At 33.1% G+C, this 25,419-nt stretch overlaps 1 protein-coding gene across 4 annotated transcripts in view; it reads left to right on the top strand.

Moving 5' to 3' along the window:
* The first annotated feature begins 2,439 nt into the window (after positions 1–2,439).
* Positions 2,440–25,419, top strand: part of ORMDL (sphingolipid biosynthesis regulator orosomucoid 1-like) — a 65,097-nt gene continuing 42,117 nt past the window's right edge. Inside the window, exons 1-2 of one of the 4 annotated variants that reach the window (XM_085814838.1) lie at positions 2,440–2,841; positions 13,529–15,892. In XM_085814838.1, coding sequence (XP_085670964.1) covers positions 14,484–15,359 — 876 coding nt within the window. In that variant the 5' untranslated portion in view covers positions 2,440–2,841; positions 13,529–14,483 and the 3' untranslated portion in view covers positions 15,360–15,892. Of the gene's footprint in view, positions 2,842–13,528; positions 15,893–25,419 lie in introns of those variants that run through there. The other 3 variants (XM_085814839.1, XM_085814840.1, XM_085814841.1) reach the window with 3 other exon arrangements.

Below are 25,419 nucleotides of genomic sequence, written 5' to 3'. Positions count from 1 at the left end.
TTTTATTCACATTCTACACTCATTTTATAACTCCCAACTTAGTCACGCCTTTACCGGGCGCATATTTCACAAGTGCACATCAGCGCAGCCACTGAGGGAAGGGTTTCGAAAATGGACCAATGAGCTGCTATTGCTCTTGTGATACTAAATCTTCGTGCATATGGGCGTTATTACTAAATCTTCGTGCATATGAGCGTTATTACTAAATCTTCGTGCATATGTTGTTTACGTTTTAATTTGCATTTGTTTCGCAGTTATAAATATATGACGTAATAGTAGAAAATCTCGTGGCGCTTTCGTTTTCTGAATTTGATTAATCGCTGACATTTCGCTTTCGCGATTTTTATCACGCATTAATATTAGGATTGATGTTCACGGCATATTATGTGGATTAAGAGAATTCAAGTATATACATTTTTTTAATTGAGCGGAGAATGACTGAAAGTGTTGAATCTAGTGTTTTCTTATTTCAGTGCTTGCATTCTTTTGATTTTTAAAATGTAAGATTCAAAATACATATGATCTGATTATATCCATTGTTTAACATTAAAAATTATATGTGAATAAATTGAATATACTCGATGATAAATTCCCTCTGTTTGATGAGTATTTCTTGTGTAGACAGTACATTTAAGAGTTAGCATTTATTAAATGGGAAATTTAATGCTCTAAATGTATACGAATGCAAATTAGTAAAGTTTTATGTAAAGATTGCATTTGGGCTCAGATGTTTATCACATATTTCTTTCTTCATCTTATTTACTACTTATTAAATAATATTTCACATCGATATTTTTTGCGAAGTTTCCAACATGTGTTTGTATTTATTTCAACCAGATAGTGAAATCTTCATAAATTCCTATATTTCACCTAACTTCGCAATGAAAAGTTTTAGAAGCAATCGACGATGTTTTAATTATTTTGTAAAAAAAATTGCGTGGCAGAATATTTTCAGCCATCTTGCTTAAATCTTAAAGCACACGCAAGGAGGTTAGAATACATGGAGATGCCCTGCCCGCAGTCCAAGTGAAGCCTAAAAGTGGGGGAAAGCATGCCCTTAGTAGTCGTGGCTTTAGAAAGATTGACGAGCTCTTCAGCCAATGAGGCAGAACCTAGCCACACCCAGTTTCGTAAATTAAAGACCGTGGATTCTTCGCGCGCTTTTTCCTTCACTTTTTCCCGCCATTTCATTTTATTTCTACATTTTCTATCATCTTGTAGACGGCTGCAATATTGTTCCGAGAAGCAATTTTTATTCCTGCGTCGCTTTCGGCTGTACAAATAGAAGAATAGCAGGATCCGGTATTACATTTCACAGGTAAATATTCTTTTAACATATATACTATCATTTATTTAATTATACTTTGCTCAAAGTTAGATAAAAATTTGCTGTGCATGTTTAAAACATATCCAAGGAAACGGCTGCAAGTGCTGATAATTGTATCAATTCTAATGATTATCAAGATGTGCAGAGGGAAAATATATGTACAAAGGGACTGATTCCATTAAAATGAGTTAAATGAGAAATGCATTATGTAATTACATGTTGTCATTAATGAATGCTAGCAATAAAGGTATTGTGAAAATAAATAAATAAATACTCAAACCATTAATTGATTATATTTTAGTTATTCTAAATATATACAGGTATAATTCTCAATTTTCCATGTTAGAAATACTACTTACGTTTTGAAAAATATTAAATTGCATGAACAATGATAAAAAATAATATTTAAATTCTGCATTGTTATTTTTAAAACTCCCACAAATTTCACCCCAAATTAAATCCTGTTATTAAATATTTACTTTAACAGAAAATAAAATTAAATACATAAAATATGACTTGTAATATAATATGATCACACCTTTAAAATAACGCGTTTTCTTTTCCACGATGAGCTGACCACTCCCCCTTCCCTTGTTTACTTACCGTTCTGCTTTTACAACTCAGTTAATTACGAGTATAATACTCAAACCATTAATTGAAGAAAAATCTGAGAATTATAGATGTTTCTTCGCGCACGTCACACCGAGAAAATACTCAAACTCTTTTCTGACGGCTTTTCAAACGCACATTTCAATTATTCTACTTATTTATGCATGTTAAAAAAACATTCTTTTATATGGAAATGAAATCCGAAATGTAGACATTATTTCAATGTAACCATTCAGTACCTTACAACCCTCTCACGTCTTCACATAAGAAATCAGAAAACACACTCAAAACTTCAAACAAGCTGACGTTTAACCTCACTTGACATAGTAAGGGAAGCGTTTTCTTGCCCTCACGAGGCGTGGCTTATTTGCTTCCCCCGGCTTCACTCTCCTCGTATTGCGACAGCAGAGACGCCATCTCCATGTATTCTAACCTCCTTGAGCACACGAAAGGTCATGTGACATGACAGAAATATTACTGGATGCTCATTGGTCCACCCTAGAAGCCTCTCCCTCGGTGGCTACACAGATGTGCACTTGTGAAATATGCTTACCGGGCCGGTTACTTGCTAGTGAGCTCTTGTGTTGCTGGTCTTCCTATTCTTTATCCGTCTCTGCTCCTCCTTACTGCGGACATTATGTGAAGATAGTTCTATGTTATTGTGCCCATCCGGCATAAATTTGATTGAGCCAGATCAGTCAGTCAGTCAGTCTGTGTGTTGATTTTTCGCCCTGCGGGCTGAGAGACCTAGCAGGATTTTGTCTGTCTGTCTATCGAGCTGATGCTGATTCTGAGTTATAAACGTTTTTAACATTGATCTTAAGTATTTTGTAAGCTTAAATGTTTCATTTTTATGGCAAAGTAGTAATTCTGTCTAACAGTGAATATTAAAAATATTATTATAGGTAAGTATTATATTTTTAACTATGAGTTCATTACTATTCCTCTGGAAAATGATAAAAATCTGTGAAACAATTCTATTGTGTATATCTTTTGTTTGCGTATCGAAATATGACAATTTACAAACTTACTGAATTAAATCATTTTCACCCGTGATTTTGTACTGCAGTGTTAGTTAATGTAAAATTTTCTGGTATGGTCTTTTCTAATTTCATGTATATTTTTACATTTAAAAGTTAATACCATTTATTTGAATTGTCATTTGTACTGTCGCATTTGCTTAACAGAATTTTTTTCTCTCGTGAAGTGCAGAATCGCTCACTTATTTGGCGCTTTTTACAAGAGTAAGAAGAGTTGGATCTCTGATGTTTTTGTTAAGTGAAAATAGGTTAATGGGTACATGGGTGAAGTCAAGAGAGTGTGCTATGCCAAGTTTGTGCAATTCTCTGATGTTTTTTTTTGAGTGAAGATAGGTCGATGTGTACATGGATACCAATATTTATGCAGTTCTTTGACTTGTTATTTTGTCTTCGTGCAGTGGCAATTTTTGGTGCAAGAATTGGCGCTACACAAAGCCAAAATAACAAGTCAAAAAATTGCACAAACTCAGTTTGGTTGATCTTTACATTATGGTAACTTGGCGATTTTTTGGCGAAAATTTGGCAACCAACTCTCCTACAGCAACCCTCTACCTCTAACCTTTTTTTGAAGACATGTTTCTTTTCTTCTTATCTACTGAACACTTCTTCCAACAATCTACTAGCCGAATTACACTTTTGCTAGAAATTTTATCTAACAAAACTGCTTAATCATGACAAATATTCACTGCAAAATTGGGAAAAAGTGCACAATACCATACTCCTTACGCGTTTTTCAAAATAACACATACACGTAAACCATGTACACATCGACTTATTTTTACTTAAAAAAACATCCCAGAATTGCACAAAAATAGCATTGTGCACACTCTTCACTATATCCACGTACACTGCTTTTTTCTCATAAATTAGAAAAATTTCACGAAAATACATGACAATTTTCTCAATCTTTAAACCCGGTAAAAAGACCATATATGAAATTACCTGATCGCGAAAAAGTATTTACCCTTTACAAATATGAACATTTCCACATATAAAATAAATAAAATATCCAAAAACTTTTACCTCTAAATCATCTATTACATTATACACGTCATCAACGAATACATACCGCAGGTATTACAAATACTTAGTATCAAATATTTAAATTATTTCCATGCACGTTTATTTCAACTTAAACGTATACCAAATTCCTACAAACATAAAATTCACAAAATAACTATCATTTCATTAAAATATAATTAAATTCAAAAACACTACTTAAAATATAAATGAGCACATACATTAAATTAATAAAAATTACCTTACAATCCTAATTACTTTAAACTAAATCATTGCTAATAACAATTTTCCCAATAATACCAAATTCCTTTCCACCTTACATTTAGAACAATGCATAAAAATAATATCCTCAAATAATTAAAAATACTAACTTACCTAATCTTCTTCAGAATCTTGATTACGTGGCGGATACACTTTTCTAATTCATTCACTAAAATTATTGAAAGATTTTTTCTGCGAATTTTTCCTCCATACTTCCTCCACTAAATAAAAAGCAAACTTCTCTTTATCACAATGCCTAAATACCCATTTCAAATTCACTTTAGTTAGGGCCATGGGATCCAAAAATTACACAACACTGTTTCACACAACACAGAATAAAGCTAAATACAAAATTTCCACATTTTTCCCCGATTTCCCTCCTTTTCCGATTAAAGAACCGTAATTCTTCCATTAATATCACGACATATCCCATGATCTCTCATTTCCCTCACGCAAAATAATGCGTAATCGGAACTGAGTACTGCTCACATTATTACCAAAGTCCCAGGTAGTAACCTTTATCGCCTCCAAAATGTCGCCAAACTACCAGTTACCATATTGTAAAGATAACCCTCAGTTTCCATGTACCGCCAAAAATCGCCGATTTTCGTTAAGGGGCACTCGTAAATATAGTTTACCCATTTATTATAATAAATTATTTTACTGCAAGGAATATTTTGGTAATATTAATTTTGCAACAGTTAAGGTTTGAAATAGAGAAAAATATTTGAAGACCACGTTTTAATATTTAACCAAGATCTATGCAAATAACAATTACAAGTGTCCAAAAACGGATGTAAGTTACTGTGGATATTTCGCGTGCAAACAAGTTAAAATTCTTTTTTGATATATTGACGTAACTTGGCATTATTTATTTCACAATCCTAAATTACCACAGAAATTGATATCTCTACTAACCATTACATAATCTGAAGTTATGCAATAATTTCATTTGTGAATTAACTATATTTAACATGATATGTAATTACATTGTTAATATGAAGAACATAAGGACAAGCTTATAGATAATGTCTGAAAATACAAATATTCATCCATATGTGGTGGAATTTATGAATTATAATTAAGTAATTATATCAATCACACCGTGTGGAAAGAATATTTCAGTTAAACGGTATGATACGAATTCATATTTTAGACATATTTATTAATGTATTTACACTGAAAAATTCCTTTTACTAAATTATTTGAGACTTAAATCTGCCACTATAAATCAGTGATATTCACAAAGGTTTTATTAAAAGATGTCAATATATTTGGTCTTAATTTTTTATATCATTTATAAACTAATTTCTCGAAAATACAAAGCCAAGGAAAACAAAATTTCATATTCATTAAAATATTAGAGGAATAGAAATATTTGATGAAAGTGAATCATATTAGAGAAACTAATAAGATGGTAGCATTTTACCCTCTTGCTGTCAAAGCTCCGTTATCTACTAAATTCGTTAAACTTACGTGGGCAAAAATAATGACGTGTTTCAGCTCAGTAGTCAGGATCTTCGTTCCACCCCCAGCTCTTTTCATTGGACTTTACTAGGCAGCAAATATCGAAAGGATCTGGGGTTGATCTTTGGATTATGGTAACTTGGCAATTTTTTGGCGAAAATTTGGTGACCAACTCTGCTACAGCAACCCTCAGTTTTTTTTTTCACCGCCATTTTGTCTTCACGAAGTAAAGACATGTTTCTTTTCTTTTTATTTACTCAACACTTTTTCCAACAATCTACTAGCCCAATTACGCTTATGCTTGAAATTTTATGGAACAAAACTGCTTAATCATGACAAATATAAACTGCAAATTGGGAAAAAGTGCAGAATCGCAAACTCCTTGCTGCGTTTTTCAGAATGGCACATACACGGTAACCATGTACACGTCGACCTATTTTTACTTAAAAAAACATCCCAGAATTGCACAAAAATGGCATTGCGCACACTCTTGACTTTATCCATCTAAACTGCTATTTTCTCATAAATTACAAAAATTTGCACGAAAATGCAGGAAAATTTTGTGAATCTTTAAACTCGGTAAAAAGGACATATATGAAATTACCTGATCGCGAAAAAGTATATACCCTTTCCAAGGATGAACATTTGCACGTATAAAATAAATAAATTATCCAAAAACTTTTCCCTCTAAATTATCTATTATAAACCTCACCTACCAATTTCTAACAGAAACATTAAAAATGGTTCCAAATACTTAGTGTCAAATACTTAAATTCTTTCCATGCACATTTACTTCTACTCAAACGTATTCCAAAATACTACAAACATATAACTCTCAAAATCATGATCATTAAATTAAAAAATACTACTTAAAATATAAATAAGCACATACATTAAATTAATAAAAATTAGCTTACAATCCTAATTACTTTAAACTAAATCATTGCTAATAACAATTTTCCAATAATACCATATTAATTTATTTATTCCTTACATTTAGAACAATGCATAAAAATAATATCCTCAAATAATTAAAAATAGTAACTTACCTAATCTTCTACAGAATCTTGAGTGCATGGCGGATCACAAAATGTCCATTTTCACCAGATTTCTTGCACCGCCATTCAAACTTATCTGTAATATCCTTCCTTTCACACTATCTCATTTCATACCCACATGTTGGACATTCATACTTATCCGCAATTAAGCAATTCTTTTCAATTACACATAAACGCAAAAAAAATTTCGAATTTACTTTATATAGGGCCATGGGATCCAAATATTTAACAACACTGTTTCACAGAACATAGAATGAAACTAATGCTGTACAGCAGATATTTTTACAAATTTACCCCCTTTTCCGATTAAAGAACAGTGATTCGTCCATTAATGTCACATGACATATCTTATGATCTCTCATTTCCCTCACACAAAATAATGCGTAATCGGAACTGAGTACTTTTCACATTATTCACATTATTATACTACCTATAAGTCCTAGGTAGTAACCATTATCGCCTCCAAAATGTCGCCAAACTACCTGTTACCATATTTCAAAGATCAGCCGGATCTGGTTTGGATTTGAGACAGTAGTCATGGACCCCAACTTTAGGAGTACCATAAATAACAGCATTATCATAATTTTTCTTTAATAGTGCCAAAAATTGCAAAAAAAAAAAAAAAAAAAAGTCATGCCTAGAAGCACTAACACTAAAGCTGTCTCACTTGTTGAATAATTATTAAATAAATGCATTGTTCCATTATTGTTGCTTGTCAGTAGTCATGCAGACAAACCTGAGTATCCTCCCGGTTTTACACCTTGTGGCAAAACAGGAATTAATATTCTGCATTTTTTAAATGTATAAAATTAGTGTCCATTATCCCTAGATTGGTCAAATAAGTCGTGGTTTTGATTCCTGATGCTCTGCTCATACTTCATGTGACACACAGCATATATTCAGTGTATGAATATTTATGTTATATTCACTGCTGTCCATTAAAATTGCAACACCAGGTAGGAATGATCTGACGAACGTCAAAATTACATGAAAGGAAGAAGAGGTTGGGATATGCAAATAATTATTATTTCAGCGCATTAGAAGCGTCCTGTCATCTAAACGCAGGAGGGAGAAATGACATCTGAAGCTCTGTGTAAAAGAAAAGTTGTGTAGTGTATTTCTCATTTAGAAAGTCCTTCGTAAGGTCGAAGTTTGCTCAGAATATCGTGTTATCCCTCAAATAATAAGAAGAAATGCTTACCAGCAAGTGTCGAAATTTGATAGAAGCAGAATCGTTGCCTTTCGAGAGTGTAGATAATCGCTCTGTGATATTGTTCATTGCACTGTTTGACATCCAACCACTGTAATGCAAATATGGAATCAATGGGTTGCTGAGGGTCATACTGAACAGCCTGCAGGATCTCAATGCCCTCCCATGACTATTGCCTGAGAGGACAGACATATTGTGAGGTCAATTATGCAAAACCATATAACAACATCACGGACAGGAAATATGCATGTTTACAGCACACCCAGTATCCGCTTGTATGGTGCATCAACATTTGCAGCACCGTGACTATCAGCACGATGACCATTATTTCGGCTTCCCTTGACAGTGAAACCTACTATGTGCTGAATGGCTACAGAGAGATGCTTGCACCAAATGACATAGCTGGATACAAGAGTGGCACATTGTTGTCTTTTCAGAATAGTCCAGTTCTGATGGCCGTATACGTGTCTGGAGGCTTTGAGAAGACCACACATTGCTTGCTTGCATTCAATATCGACATAGGAGCCCTGCACCTGGTGTGATGGTTTGGGCAGCCATTTGGTATACAATACACACATCTCTAGTTCGGATCAATGGTATTTTGAACACAGATCAGTACATTTCTGACATCTTGTATGTCCAGTGGTTGTGCCCTATCTTCGAGACCTGTTGCGATGTATGGTTGACGCCAACCAACAAGATGTATAGAAGGCACTGGCTCTCAATCTGAAGGCGCCAAAAGTTTAGTTTCCAAGAGGGAGACCGAAAGAGAGGTCACAGAAGGCTCGTGGGAGCCATTAATGAAACTGAAATTAACTTGTATTACTTTATATATTTCAGTTATTAGTATTGTAGTTTAGCATTAGTTTTGTGTTTGTGCAATAAATGTTCAAAATACAAAAAGGTTGGAGTTATTTCTCTATGAGGCGGTGGATGAAGAAAGGGGTGATATTACACGCTCTCTTATGAGAACCAGAGCTTTAGATGATGGTAGAGAAACTTTAAGAGAAGCAGGAAGGAAGCTTTTGATTTTATTTTACTCAAAGTATAGATGTATGGAAGATATATTTATATATGATGTATATAAATTAAAAATGTATAAGAATACCAAGAAAGAAGATTTAGTAAACCTTCGTGGTGAAATTGAAGATATACCAACCATTGGTTTAACAGTGGTCCAGTTAAAAGATAAAATTGAGAACAGTAAAATATTTAAATATCAAACAGAATTTGTAATTGGATTATTAAACTCGATAGTTGAGGAAAGAAAAATTAGAGAAGAAAATGAAATAAAAACTAGGGATACACAGTTAGCCTTAGAAGCTCAAAAGATTGAACTTGAGAAATTAAAATTAGTGCAGCTAGAGAAAGAATTAGAATTGGAAAAAGTTAGAAGTCAGAACACAGTTAAAGATGGATCTCGTGCAGATAAAGACATGGTTACAGGTTCAGAAAATTAAAAATTTGATAAAGAGTGTTAAAACATTAACTATTTCTGTTCCGGGAAGATTTGGAAAACTTCAATTTGTTTTTTCAAACATTAGAGAAAGCATTCATAACTAAAAATGTACCACAGGAGCTCAAATCCGAAATTTTGATTAACATTTTAGGGGGTAAAGCAACTAACATATTCTTTTTCATTATTGATGAAGAACTAAAATATAATGAAACCATTAAAAAACTAGTATTAAAAGAATATCAACCAACTGCTTAAGAATGTTTAATGAATTTCCAAAGAGCATGACGCGATCCTAAAGAGTCACATGTTCAGTTCGCATCTAGACTGTCTGCAAATTTCCAGTATTGTCAGTTACGCGAAGTTAATGATTTTGATACACTTTGCCAACTAATGATTTCCGACAAACTTTTCCAAATGTTAGATAGAGGAACGGCAACTTACATTTATATTAAAACAGGAGAAAATTGGTTAAAAACCTAAGGATTTAGCTAAAGAAGTTGACCTATATTTTGTAAACAAAGGCAAATCGGTAAACGAAACCACTTTTAACACTAACGAAAACATAGCTAAATCGTCCCACTCTTCAAGAGAATCGAAATATATTCCGCCTCATATGAGAAGCAATATAAATAAAAATAAATATCCACCCAAAGAGTGTTACATATGTGGAAAATTAACGCATCTCGCTAAATCTTGTCCACAAAGAAACAAATCGGTAACACAAAACCCTCCTCTAAAGAAAGAAACACCAGAGAAAAATACTAGTGATAAAGTAATAGCAAAAATCATGCTTGTCAAATGAAATTTTTACACAACCAGTGCAAAAGGTAAATATTTGTGTTGCAGGTAACGAAATCCAAGCCATAATTGATTCGAGGGTGAGATTTCTGTTATAAATCCGAAACACATATAAAATTTCTCTATTGAGAACAACTGTAATATTGACCTAATTTCCGCATTTGGAAAAACCATATCATCTAAAATGGCTAGATTTATTATATTCATCAGAAATGCTGATAACCCTAATTTATTGAAACACGTCGAAATATTAGTAGCTTTAACAGAAAAACTTCATATTCCGTGCGTAATTACTCCAAATGTTTATGATTTATTGACCTCTGAATCATATCTGCTTAGCCCGAATGTTGATTGTGACACAGTGTCTCCATCGCAGATACTGGAAGTGAGGAGTCATCAGTCAAAACAATTCAAAGGTGAAAGCCGCGCTGATTTATTTATGACAGAAGGAGAGCAAAATTTAGTCATAAGTTGCATTCAGGGCGAAAACGAAAGTGGGGATAAATTAAATGTGGGTCAACATTCGGATGCCAGTATTTTTAAACTACAGCAAAGGGAATATGAGACATTATGCAATATCTATAAAGACTTGCAAAAAATAAAAATAAATATTTTTTAATGGATGATTTGATTTATCATACCGAAAGAATTTCCGGAGAACAGTTAGTCAGTTGGTATTGCCTAAAGTTCGAAGGGAACAAATTTTAAAATTAGCTCACGAATTTATTTTTGCAAATCATTTAGGGATGAGAAAAACAAAAGAAAGGATTCGTTATTCATTTTATTGGCCGAACATGTCATGAGATATTGCAGAATATTGTAAAACTTGTAAGGAATGTCAATTACAAAGTAAAGAAAGAACCAGCGATCCTATACCCATAGTTCCAGTTCAGAGACCTGAATTTCCATTTGACACAGTGAATGTAGATGTAATCGGTCCAACTGAACCTCTATCAGCACGTAAACACAAATATGTGCTATGTTTAGTCGACTATGTTTAGTTCTAGGTGGCCAGAAGCTGTCCCTTTGAGAACAATTACAGCAAAATCAACATGCGATGCATTATTAGAAATCTTTATGAGAATGGGCATACCTCGGGTAATAGCTAGCGATCAAGGTACCAATTTTGTTGCAGAATTAACACAAGAATTTCATGCCAGATTAGGAACAAGTCCTAGATTTGCAACACAAGGACATCCACAAAGTTCGGGATTAGTTGAACGGTATAACCATGTTCTAAAAACGTATGCTTCATCATACCATTAGAAATGACTCTAAAAATTGGGACAAACACATACCATACCTGTTATTCGTTTACAGTGAAATTCCAAATTGTACTACAGGAGGAGTATCCCCATTTAAATTAATGAATGGAAGAGAGGCCAGAGGTCCGTTGTCAGTATTCAAATCGTCGTGATCAGGAGAAATTCCATTACCAATAAAATTGGGTAAAAGTGCTATGGTTATCTACAGGAGCTAAAAATGAATTTAGAAATAGCAGCAGAGCAAGCATTCATAATTGCAGAATTGAAACAAGGTGCATATGTAAGGTATGCTAATCGAAGGGCTATATACACTGGTGTGCAAAACTTAAGCAACAATGTAAATTTTAATCAGATAGCCATTAAATTGTAGAAAAGGGGTTCTTGCGTTCAGTACAATGAACACATAATTCAGTGGAAAGGTCATGTGTATGCAAATATCAAGGAACGTGAGGCTACGTGAGCATACGCAAAACGCATATGGTCGGTGCGCTCAACTCGAGACTACTATAAAAGGAAGGATGGAGGCGCAATTAAAGACATTCGCTGCAAGTACAAAGAGTTCTTTCGTGAAATATGGCTAGAAGAAATGATCTGGATGACTTCACACGTGAAAGAATGATCGAAAATCTGGAGTAGGGGCGAAGTGTGACCAGTATAGCTGAAGAGTTCGGAATCAACAAAAGTGTCGTTTTGCGCTCTTAAAAAGCCTTACAATCCATAGGTACAGCTGTTAGAAAGGTTGGTGGTGGCCGTCCAAGGAAAACAACTGCAGTGGATGACCGATATATTGTCCTGCAGGCGAAAAGAGCCTGAAACCAGTCACCAAACTCCATAGTTCAACAACTGTGTACAGCAGCGGGGCGACAAGTGTCGCAGTTTACTGTGTGAAGACACTGTCACAAAGGTAGCTTATTTGCCTGCTGTCCTGAACGCTGCATCCCTATGAAAGTTGGCCATTGGCGTCACCATTTACAGTGGTGCAAGAAGCGCAAAGACTGGGCATCTCACCAATAGAGTCATATCCTCCTTACGGATGAGAGTTATTTTAGTGCCACGAGCGATTCTCAACACAAATTGATTTGGAGAGATGTCGGAATAAAGTTTAATCTCAGTAGCATCATGGAAAGAGACCGTTACAGTGTCCTGAAGATCTCGTCTGGAGAGGCATATGCTGAACAGGCAGACAGAGCTCCACATTTTTGACAGAAGTTCTGTAACCGGAGATTTCTATTGTCAGGAGGTGATCCTTCCCCATGCGCATCTGTTCCGAGGTGTCATCGGAGCAGACTTCGTTTTTATGGATAACAATGCATGGCCACACAAGACTCCTGCTGTTCAGAAGTTACTGCAAAGTGAAGATATCACTCGAATGGAGGGCCCACCAGCGGCCGAGCGGTAAAGTCGCTGAACACTGGTAGTTTGGTCCGAGGTTCGAATCCCGCGAACGGGCTGGCTGCGTGGGCGTTTTCATGGTTTTCCCCATGTGTAACGTGTATACGAGCCAGTTACCCTTAGAAAGTCCTCCACGAAGGCATCCCTCCCTTTAGGCAGATAGCCCTCGAGGCTTTGCCATAATCACACATACACACACACTCGAATGGATTGGCCAGCGTGATCCCCTGATTTAAATCCATAGAACATGTGTTTGATGCTTTGGGGAGATGCCTTGTGGCACGATTACATCCTCCGTGGAACATCCAGCAACTGAAACAGATGCTGATTGAGGAATGGGCACTCTTACCTCAAGATCTGTTGGACAATCTGGTTCTGAGTATGGAGAGACCGTTCGAAGCAACCATTGCAGTAAGGGGAGGGCATATCTCATAGTAAGGAACATCTGCTTGTTCTTCCTCTTGTACAGACAATCATGTATAACAATACTATGAGTTCAATAAAGCCTATTTTTGTTTGATTTCATACTGTATGCATTGTATTCATTTTTAGCGCAATTATGCTTTTGTCATCGTTTAAATACAAAATTCTGTCTCTTAATTCTGAATTTCATGTCTCTCAGATGATTTCTCGTGGAGTTATGCAAAAAAGAACACCTGTTGCTTAAGTTTTGCACACCAGTGTATGAAGAATTCAATCCTGGAGATCAAGTGTGCCTGCTGATTCCAGATTCCAGTAGTCAATTATATGCCAGATGGACAGGACCTGCAGAAAGAGTATCTCGTTGTAATCCAGATTCTTACAGAATCAAACTGACAGCTGGTACAATAAGAAGAGTACACGTAAATAAAATTAGAAAATTTAATCCAAAAGTACATGCAATAGGTTTAATATTTGAGAACAAAGAAGAACTAGAAGTCCATCCCCCACCCAGTGTGAGTGACAAGTCCAAACATTTTTTTTTATTGAAGTAGACTTAAGCCATTTAGATGATGATAAAAGGAATGACATGATGAACTTGTTAAGAAAATATGACAATTTATTTATAAATAAGGTACAAATTGCTAAAGTAGGAGAACATAAAATAAGATTAAAGGACACTGAAAGAAAGAAGCCATATGTTTATCGAATCCCAGAAGCATTGAAGCCACAAGTAGACAAACAAATTGAAGAAATGTTGTCATTGGGATTGATTGAAGAAATTAACGCTGAAATTTCGTACCCTATTCTATGCGATATGAAGAAAGACGGTAATCTTCGCCTTTGCATTGACTTTATATCCCTTAATACAGTAACGAAACCAGATGCAAGTAATTGAAGACATACAAGTCAGTTCACTAAAAATAAGCATGCAACTGGATGAGTCAACTGATGTTGATAATTGTAGCCAACTTTTGTTATTTGTCAGGTATGTGGTGGAAAAAGAGGTGATAGAAGAATTTCTGTTTTGTGAGCCACTGGAGGTGAATACGAGAGGAGGAATTGATGTTTTCAAGTGCATCATAAATTTTTTTACTAAATATCAATTACCAATGAATGTGATTGGCTTCAATATGCACTGATGGAGCCCCAGCAATATGAGGCAAAAATTCAGAATTTTTTCACACATGAAAAGAGAATTACCAAAAGTTATAATAACACATTGCATGTTGCATCGTCATGCACTTGCTTCGAAAGCATTGCCAGAAAGTTTAAAAGAACATCTAACTGCAGCAGTAAATGTAGTAAAATACATCAGAGGGCGAGCGCTTAATCATCGCATTTTTCATGCATTTTGCGAAGAAATTGGTGCTGATCATACCATGCTCTTATGTCACACCGAAATACAATGGTTATCTAAGGGTCGCATGCTTAACAGAGTTTTTGAATTGCGTGAAGAAATTATTCAATTACTGACTTGTCAAAACTGTTATTTAGGAAAAGATTTTGAGAGTAATGATGCAATGCTGAGGCTGGCCTACTTAGCAGACATATTTAGCCATTTAAATGAATTGAATCTATCAATGCAAGGATTTGGTATAAATATAATAACATCTAGTGAAAAATTATCTTCATTTATAGCAAAATTAGAAATTTGGATACGTCGAGTAGAAAAGGGGAATTTTGCAAAATTTCCCTTGCTTGATTCTGTTATTGCGAAAAATGAAAAGAATACAATTATACCCGACATTGTAATACATTTGAGACGATTAAGCGAATCATTCAATGGATATTTTTCTGCTGGAAATATTACCAAAACTCAGAGATGGATACTGGATCCATTTCTATTTGACTTAAGTTTGATGGATGATAGCAATCTGAAAAAAGATCAACTTATTGAAATGCGAGCAAGTGAACATGCTCAAATGGAATTTGAACAATCAGAATTGCAAGAATTCTGGTGTTCAAAGTTACAACATTATCCAGAGTTGCCAAACAGAGCACTGCAATCTGAAAAAAGATCAACTTATTGAAATGCGAGCAAGTGAACATGCTCAAATGGAATTCAAACAATCAGAATTGCAAGAATGCTGGTGTTCAAAGTTACAACATTATCCAAAGTTGGTGAACGGAGCACTGCAGTTACTCTTACCCTTTGCTACCACCTACTTGTGCGAAATGGGATTTTCATTGCTTTTGCATATAAAAACTAAAGCGAGAAATCGCTTAAATGCAAGTGATGGCTTACGCATATGTCTTTCAAAAAAGGAACCTCACTTCTCCAGTATAATAATGAACAAACAACAACAGACTAGTCATTAATAAAAATAATATTGTTTTGTTACAATACTTTTCCATTTACAATACTTTTCCGTTTACTAGGTACTTTTCCGTTTCGCCGGCGCAAATCTCGCCAAGCAGACTTTGTTGGCGACAACAAACAGTATACACAAAAAATGTTAACAAATGTTAGTTCTAAGAACTTTTTATTCTGAAGGTATAAACATTTTAATATGGTTTAAAATTTTGTAAAAAGCCAATAAATAAAGACAAATTTGGAAAAAGACATAAATTTAAGAATTTACTATGCTTTCATGGTTCAACATTCTGGTTCGCCGGCTCATATTACGTGTCTCCAAGTGATCGTATCTCAAGTAAACTAGTCTACAAAAATCTAATTCTCTCAGTAATTATCTACATTAATTTCAAGTTAAATCTTAATATGGAATACAAATTTAAATGTAAGAATTATTTCCATTCGTTCGAATAGCTTATTCAGAAATTATGTAAAACTGCAGTGCCCTACTTCGCTAATGCATTCTCATTAGAATTCGTGAATTTAACCCTTGACTTTGCCTTTTCTATATTTTCGCAATTGGGTGAGCGGTTTGATTGCATTCTTATTGACTTAATTACTGCGAATGGTCTTAGGGCATAAAACCAAATGTATATAAATATATCCACTCTGTTACCCGGTTCAGTGATCTCAGTTTCTTTACTCTTATGTGTTTGTAAATTGTACATTTTTTGCTTTAAAAATGATTGAATTATGTTGTTTTTATCTTCCGGTTAAGGGTTTTATGCCTTTAATAAATCTGTATGCAATATTTTTAGAATTATCAACAATTTTAAAATTGTTTAAGTGCCGCTAAGCCTAATTTGATGGCGACCATTGCTCTTGTTTACATTTGAAACAGCTGAGTAGCGGATTTGTTGCCAATCTAGAAAAACTTAGCTTCGCAACAACAAAGATAACACCTTCATTTATTATTTAAATCATGCTTAATCCTTTCTGGAATTTTTTTGAGGAAATAAGCGTTGGTTTACTTCGTAATTTTTAATACAGATAGTTTGAGTTTTTATGTATTTTTGCCTTGTCGCAAAGTGAAAACTGAATTAATTGAATGAGAAATACTCAATCGTCTGTGAAAAACTGTTTCCTTTTTTTGTTTTGTTTGCTTAATTTCTTTTATACATCGTTCTAGCTTTATTATAGTATTTGAATAGAACATGCGGCAACGATTAGATAATTCTTTAACCCATTAATGGTTTCACCCGTATTTTTCTCGTTCTTTTATGCAGGTCTCTTAACGGTTCGTTACAGATTATTGTTAGTTTAAATGTACCCTCGAAAACGGATCTACCTGTGTTTGTAATAGCGGAAAAATGCACCAAAAACGTCTAGCCCGTATTTTTGTATGACTTCCAACCCCCATTGCCTAAGAGGACAAGGGTTCGCGCACCCCTGATGACAATGAGTGATGGCTATCATTAGCGCGGGGAGAAGTCTTCTTGATGTTTTGAGATAAAGGCCTTACACTGACTCTTAAGGAAACAAATTTCTTAAGGAAAATCTTAAGGAAACAAAACAAACAACAAAAAAACAACAAAGTGAATGTATATATAAAAGGAATTAAGAATTTCCATTTTAGAACAAGTACTGAATAAAAAACACAAGTTTTTATAAAATAAATTTTTATTTATGACTCATAAAATTATTAATGCATTAAAATGAGAAAAATAATGTATTATATAATTTGTTGGGAACGCGTGATTAAATAATTCTCTTTAAAAAAATTCTACAAATATATATCACAAATAATAAAAAACGTGCAGCTCTCTTGATAAATTTATAAATCTTATACTTTTGACAATGCGATTCGATATTTGATTTCGTTATTTAAGAATCTATTATGCTTGTTATAAAACTGTACAGGAATTTTTCAAAGGGGCTCTTATTCCCATTAATCTGTACGACAAATTATTTTTCTCCTTTTGGTTGTCTTTTACTTCCAAAATTCCTCTTACCTCATAAAAGTATAAAGTTTTAAAAATTCGCCCAAAATCAGAAATTATATTAATTTTATGCAAATTTTATTTCAAAAGCTATTTTACGCTCTGTAAAAGGATGCAAACTTAAAATCTGTGAGATTTTTAGTTTATTCTTTAAATGGAAATATGCGCAAAAATTTTTTTCAACATTAAATTTTAAGACCTCTAAATCGAATTTTATAAAACTCAGTTTACCTAGCCGTATTTCCATCCGTAAACGGTGCGAGTACAAAATTTGGATTCGGTAGCTTATTGAGAAAAAGTCTAAATATCGATGATAAGCTTCTGATTATAGACAGCTTCTGATAGCGACAAAACACCGTGATTGAAATGCGTACAATTTTTTAAACAAACTTGCTGACTCTTAAATATTATATTTTTAAACATTTTGGAAAGTTCAGTAAATGCTGATATCAAATAACCGTCATTTTTATAGCATTCTTGGTATTATAAAGCATGTATGTGACATTCATACGCGATTCCTGACAGCTATGTTCATTTATCAAAGTGGCTGCTTTTGCGACAAACTGAATTATATATTGTGATGCTCATTCTATATCCTCCACTACCTATGATACTTATTATCGATATTTAATTATGTTCTATATCTATACAGAAATATTGGTAAGACTGAGAGAGGTCAACAAAATTTTCGCAAATATTTAATTATTTGAGTTACATAAGTACTTACACTAGCTCAGGAAATTTTGAGTCATTTTGTAAAAATAATCTTTTCTTTAAAATTCCTTTTTCTCCCCCTTACTCTTAATGACTTTATTCTGATGACTGGAAGGTTATGAAAACTAAAAGCTGAGTATATAATTACAGATCTCACTAATAAATGCTTTACAAATACAACTCTTCATATTTCAGCAGAAGTTTTTGAAAACGCATTTATGTAGATTATTGTAGAAATCGACAAAGTTTTATGCCAATTTTCTTCCCCTAATTATCAGTTGCTTATGAACGTATTAAAAAAGCTTTCCCACTCAAAATTTTAAGTATTTTAAAATATTCGTAATTGCACTCGATTTGATTTTTACAGTTTTTTTTCCCTGCGATTTCTCTAAAAAGAAAGAATTATAATTGTATTTAATAAAGAAAATTTAATGGATTTGGAATCTGCGCAAGAGGACTGAAACTATCATGGAGGGAATTTCTAAGGGGAACTAGATCTCATCCACACTGAACATAGAAAACGGATTTGAACCCATGTCGAATTACAAGTATTCAGCGGTTTTAGCGATTGGCCACTGGAACCCCGAAAGCCCGATTTAAAAATATTGTTAATAAAACTTACATCTTGATTTAGAGTGATAGGTGTCGTAGTTTGAAGGCTAGGATTGTTTGAATACAGCAAAACACACGAGGATTATCTGCTTTTAAGTAGAAAAATGCCTTCATAGAGGACTTTTTAACGAATAGCTCATACTTATGTTATACATGGAAAAATACCACACAGCCATCGCATTCATTCGTCTGAATTTGAATCCAAATCGAACAACTAATATTTAGCGGTCTTATCGGTCACTGATATGGCTGTAGTATAACCAGACTTATTATCTTGTATTATAAGATATGTATTACCAAACTGTATGGCATCTAAATTAAGAAATTAAAAAAAACTCTTCTGAGGTAATCTTCAAACCAAGTTAAGTTTTTTTTTGATGCTAATGAGTAATATAATTATGAAAGAGTTCACGTCATTTGTGTCATTTTCCGATTGTTAGGTAAAATTAGTGTGGTTTAATCAACGACTATTTAAACCTGCTACAAGGGGGGAAAAAAAAATACATGAAAATTTACCTTTAAAATATCAGGAATTATTGAAAAAAAAAAAGAAAAAAAACTTCTGTAATTTATAAACGAGAAAACATATTTAACCAGATTTTATATGAATGAAAAAAATAATGAATTATGATCTCCTCTAGTGGAGATCTTTGTAATTATATTTCTAATTCCAAAATCAAAGTGAGAAATCTAGTCGCTGAAGCAACACAACACTATCAATTCTTCTAGGCTTCTATTTTCAGCGAAGGAATAGATCAGCTGCATGGAATTTTCATGGTTTTCTCTATACGTAAACCTAAATGCATGTACGTTTTCCTTAGAAAGTTCGCTGGAAGTGAAATATTGCTATCTTAGAAGATAGATATCGTGTGCTTTAGTAAAGTTAGCAAATCTAAATACAGGGTCGACAGTAATATGTTTGGGGCCGTATTCTAAAAATTAAAAGTAGCGAAAAACACCCTACATCGCGCCCTTTTACTTACTTTTATAATTTTATCTAAGAATTATATATTGCATCCATAAAAATTTCTCTAAATTAATGTTATTTGGATTTGCAAACCATTTTATTCTAAAATACATCTTGCCAGATGGTCGCTTTTATTCACTGGGAGTCGATGCTTCTTGAAGATGCCGATTCATGAGTGAAAAATCATTTTATTGCTTTTCCGGTTTCCCCTAATTGTTTACAGAGAGGCCGAACCTTCGGGAGAAAACAGCCTATCTATTGGTGTTAATTCGTCATTAAAGAGAGGCCCACCAGCGGCCGAGCAGTAAAGTCGCTGAACACTGATAGTTCGGTCCGAGGTTCGAATCCCGCGAACGGGATTGCTGCATGGGCACTTTCATGGTATTCAACATGTGTAACGTGTATACGAGCCAGTTTCCCTTAGAAAGTCCTCCACGAAGGCATCCCTCCCCCTCGAGGCTTTGCCATAATCGCACACACACGTCAGTAAAGAGATACAGTACTGAACGGAGGAAAATACAGTTTCTTTATTGTTTTTATTTGTAAAAATCTTGACTTTCTTTTTCCCTCAAAATTCAAGCAATACGAAATCTATTAGAAAAGATATACTCTCTAAGGTATAAAACTTTTGTGTAATGAAATTATAAAATACGGTGTATATGTTGAATGATCTAAAATTCACTTAGCTCGAAAAGAAGTTTTTCTAATACTTGCGCAAAGTAAGATAATAATAATTTATTTACTAAAGAAATATTGATTATATTATCTCCTAATATAATTTTACTAGAAGTATAAAAAAAGAGGGAACCCATATGTAGGAAGTTGAATTCCGAAAATTGTGTTTTAATGTAACTTGAACGTAAATTATGTAAAAAATGTTTTATGGGGTTGTTTCACCTATAACATACTGTAATGGAAAAGCGATACCAGAAAAAGTAAATTTGAAAAATTTGCAAAAGGCGGAGTAATAGGCGGACCTTGGATTTTTTCGAAGCAAGAAATGCGAAAATTCAGCAGTGCTGTAATTATTCTTCTACCAACAATGTCTTCCAAATTCTAATTGGAAGAACATCCATTTGTAGCAAGATAGGGAGAATGGCATAATTCCTTATTTTTTCTCTCTGATAGGTCGAAAGAGAAGAAGCACGAGACTCTATCGGCCTAATTCATGTGTTCACGAATTATCATCTATCACCTTTCCATACATTCCCTTTTTCTGAGGAGAAAATACGAAAAATCCTCTATGTTCTCGCAGGGATACGAAGCTCAGACCTTCCGACTGCTAGTCCGATCTACTATCACTTACATCACAAGAGCCCTCAAAAAAGAATCAGATACTTTCTTATAATATATAAGGATATACAAACTGATGATTCTAAAATTTTATTATCATAAGACTGGAAAAAATTCAGGATTTAATTCATTTTTATACATTTTAAAATAAATTCAATTTTTCAGAAAGTTAAGATAAAATATTTATTAGAATATCAAATTTAAGCATTTCAATTATTTATATTATAAAGGATAAACTTCATATATATAAAGAAGAATTGTTAATAATATCCCTCTGATTTTAGAAAAAAAATTATTTCAAGTGATATGTTTAGCTTAAAAGTAACGGGAGCAGAACTATGCTAAAACAAAAGGCACACATATTGTTATTATCTCCTTTAAATTAATGATATCTATACTGCTAACAAATTGTTACCTGACATGCCTACTACAATATTTATGCATAATTGATCCTATCTAGACTAATACTGGCGTACCATATTTTTATGGAATGATTTGCTATAATTCCTAATTCAAGTTTCACATACTTTAATATTTAGGGAATTAATTACATAGTACTGAAGATTACTCTATGTACCATAAAATATATGCTATCTGATTTATGTTTAAAATGACTAAATTTAAATGTTATGTGCTCACATGTACTCATACTCCAGAAACCTGACACATTTCGAAATTTCTGATAAATCAAAATTACTGGAATATTTCATCAGAAAGCAGTTCTTTAAATTTTGATAAATTTCGTGCGATTTCAACATAAATTAGCCTGATCAACAAAAATGCAAAGCTCATTAGGCCCTTTAGAACACAAGTGATTAAGATCATTGAACCACAGTAATTAAACCTGGCTCCGAATACTGATGAACGAGCTAACTGTACGGATCTTTTCGTGATTTTCCCTCCATGTGTAACATTAATACAAGTAATTTACCCTTATAAAATACTCTCCAGAAACATTCTTTTCTTAAAATAGAGAGTACTTGTATGTTTTGAGCTAAATGAAAGAAACATACACAAAATTCAGATGCATGAAATTCCCTGATGCATGAAACAAACGCAAACCAGTTTCTTATAAATCCTACCTGAAGGCATTTTATCTTTCAGGTTTTTCAGAGGCTTTGTCTGCTTTGCCTTTATTCATTGAAATCAAACAACAGTAAACAGCGTCCCCTAATAACGACAAAAACCTAACATCGGGGAAGGAAAGAGGTGATAAACAGTTCTTAAGCAAAAGGCTCTTTGTAAGTGTAGAAGTCCTATCTGTGGCAGCTGAATACTGGTAGTTCAACCGGTATTCGATTCCAGGCGAAAATGATAAGCGCATGATTTGTTTTCGTGGTTTTTCACCTATGGAATGCGAATAGGAGTCAGCTTTCCCACGAAAATCCTTCACAAAAGCATTCCTCACCTTATGCAAATAGTCCACATCTACTCTGTCATATTCTAATAGCATAACCTTTTCTACTAGACAGAATAATCTTTTTTTTTTTTTTTTTTTTTTTTTTTTTTTTTTTAATGTATGACTCCTAATGGTGTCAAAAACTGCAGTTTTCTTTTTTTCCCCCTCTTCAATGCAAAAGATACACATCGATCAATCGATGTTACTTTACATAAAATCTACATGAATTTGTATTTTTTTCCACTATTTATTTACTAGAGCTATGGGCCTTCGTGGAGCCCTTTCAGTGGGAAACTGGGTTACACATGTAGAAAATCACGAAAAACAAACAGGCAGGAATCCCGTCTCTGAGAAGCAGAACTGATTATTTTCTTTTAATCTGAAATCTTAAACAAATAAGATAGAAAACAGAGCTTTTCGGGGGAGCTGTATTCACTATACGAAATTTATTTAAAATAAGCTGTAAGCTTTAAGTACAGTTTTTGTACAAGCAAATAGTAGTTTGCCTATGCTAACTGCCCCAGTGGATTGGCTGCCTCACTGTCAGTGGGAAAAAAGAAAGTAGTTTAGCTTTCGTATTTAACTAACATGCTGACCAGCAGCTCACCCTGTATCATTCTCTATTAATTCATTAAATGAAGACTGGATCATCAGATAAATTTTACTTCTTCCAGTGCCAGTTACAAATCACACAGCTGTTCAATAACATTTGAACTATATCATTAACGTTGCATATTACTAAAATATACTTGTTCTTTAAAGTCCTTGATCTGTTCTAAAAATAGTACCACAGAAGTTTTAGAAATGAAGTACAATTTAAAGCTACTAAACATTTCTATGCATATAAAAAAGTAAAACTGTTTAAAATGCATATCGTTTAATGCTTCCTGTTTTATTTGGAATAATATTTCAAAAATAAAACTCGTGTTGTTTACGAGCCAAGCAATACTTAACGGGATAAAGCTAGGATCATGCATTCAGTTTTCGTCGTTTTAATAAAATCCATTATGATACTTATCCTGGTAATTATAAACTGCATTTACGTATACAGAAGTATGATTAATACACTAATATCACAGAATATACGCTTTTTATATTCTGACAAGTTTTCTCAAGATACCAATTTTTAGTTCATGTATAAGTCATAAATTCCCTAGCCAGATTCCATTTTTATATAAATAGATGCACAAAGGACAAAATGGAACAGTTAATTATATTTTTTATTCTTTTACAAAATTTAATTTAGATATAATTTTTAACGGTAAACGATATTCTGTTAAGTTATAATATAAAAATTATTACTAATAATTATTTATATCCCAAATTAATAATATTTATATCCTAATTTATATCACTCAAAACAGAATTGGAAAACTCATTCAACTCATATTTAATCAAAACTTTTTACGCAGTTTTGGGAAAAAGGAATTTTGGGGTTTGTTTGATTTTTAACGGTGAATTCAATCATTAAAACATTTTTACCATGTTTCCTCATTCATATAAAATTAGCAAAATAATTTACTAAATAATTCTTAGATGTAATAGTATTCTTGTTTATCTTTTGTTATATGACTAAAAATAAATAAAAAAGCGGCTGGTATTCAATATTTATTTTTATTTAATTATTTAATTACAAATACTTGGCTATTGGTACTTAAGACATAGTCTTTCCATATTATCACTTTTCTGTTAGGCCTTGAAATTATGCTAAGGACCTAATAGAATTCGGAAAATCCTATGATTGCATAAAACTGCGGGAGATGCTAATAATGACAAATTTTAAATGAAAATAGAAATTTATTTAAATAGACTACAATAGAATATAAATTTATTTAAATTGACTATGATTATTCTTATATTCTATGTCATTTCAGTACTATAATTTCAGTTATTAGCTTAAATACTGCAATTTAGTCATATAATTAAGTGGAAGTCCCACGATTTTAAATTTATGCATAAACGAGCAAATACATTTTGAAAGTTTAAATATATATATATATATATTACAATTCATTTAACTGAAACCGTAAGAATCAAAAGGGATTTTTGTGCGTGTCTGCTTTATGCATTTAATGTATAAAATACGGAAAAGTGAGAAAATCCATCCAACACAGAGAAATAATTCTTTCTAGTCTGTGGTCAGATTGTATCAAATTCATTTAAACTTCTGTTTAAATTCGAAATGCGATCTCTCAAATCAACGAAAGAATACATTTTTGGTTTTAAATTCCACATTAGTAACAACTGTACAGTAGCTAAACTTAACAAAATATTTGTAGAAAACCGCCAAAATTCTAGAAATTGCTGTAAAATCCCAAAAAACATTAGAAAGATTATTGTTTGCCAATTCCATGCTGAAAAGATCAAGCGTTTACGAAGATGAGCTCGACTGTTAACGAACAACTTGGGGAAAAAATTCAATGCTAAAATATAAATACGTATGTCAAATTTTCCAAAAATTCCTGATAAATATTGTACTTTCATCGTAAATATATATGGACTTATAATGTGATGAAAACTGAGTCGGGAAAAGAATGGATTAAAATTTAATTTCCCAAAGTAAATTGGCCTACTAAAACTAAATAAAATATATAAGTAAATGTTAAAAAAATTGTGTAACAAAATAAATGATGATCTTTCTTAAAATACTGCGCAATAAAACATGTCGAATAACTGAAAAATTTACAAGCTTGGAAGCTAACATCCTAAAAAGATTTCGGAAAATTCAGACGTCACATATTAAAAACAAGTCTACAAACTACAAGTACAAAGAAAGAGAAGAGATGAAACTAAAGCCAAGAAGTACTTCTTG

This window comes from Stegodyphus dumicola, chromosome 4, assembly GCF_044657685.1.
Source record: "Stegodyphus dumicola isolate Sdum_Otavi_A_Nest chromosome 4, ASM4465768v1".
Taxonomy (NCBI): domain Eukaryota; kingdom Metazoa; phylum Arthropoda; class Arachnida; order Araneae; family Eresidae; genus Stegodyphus; species Stegodyphus dumicola.
The sequence above is the reverse complement of the archived record's forward strand: the minus strand, read 5'-3'. Positions and strand labels throughout refer to the sequence as shown.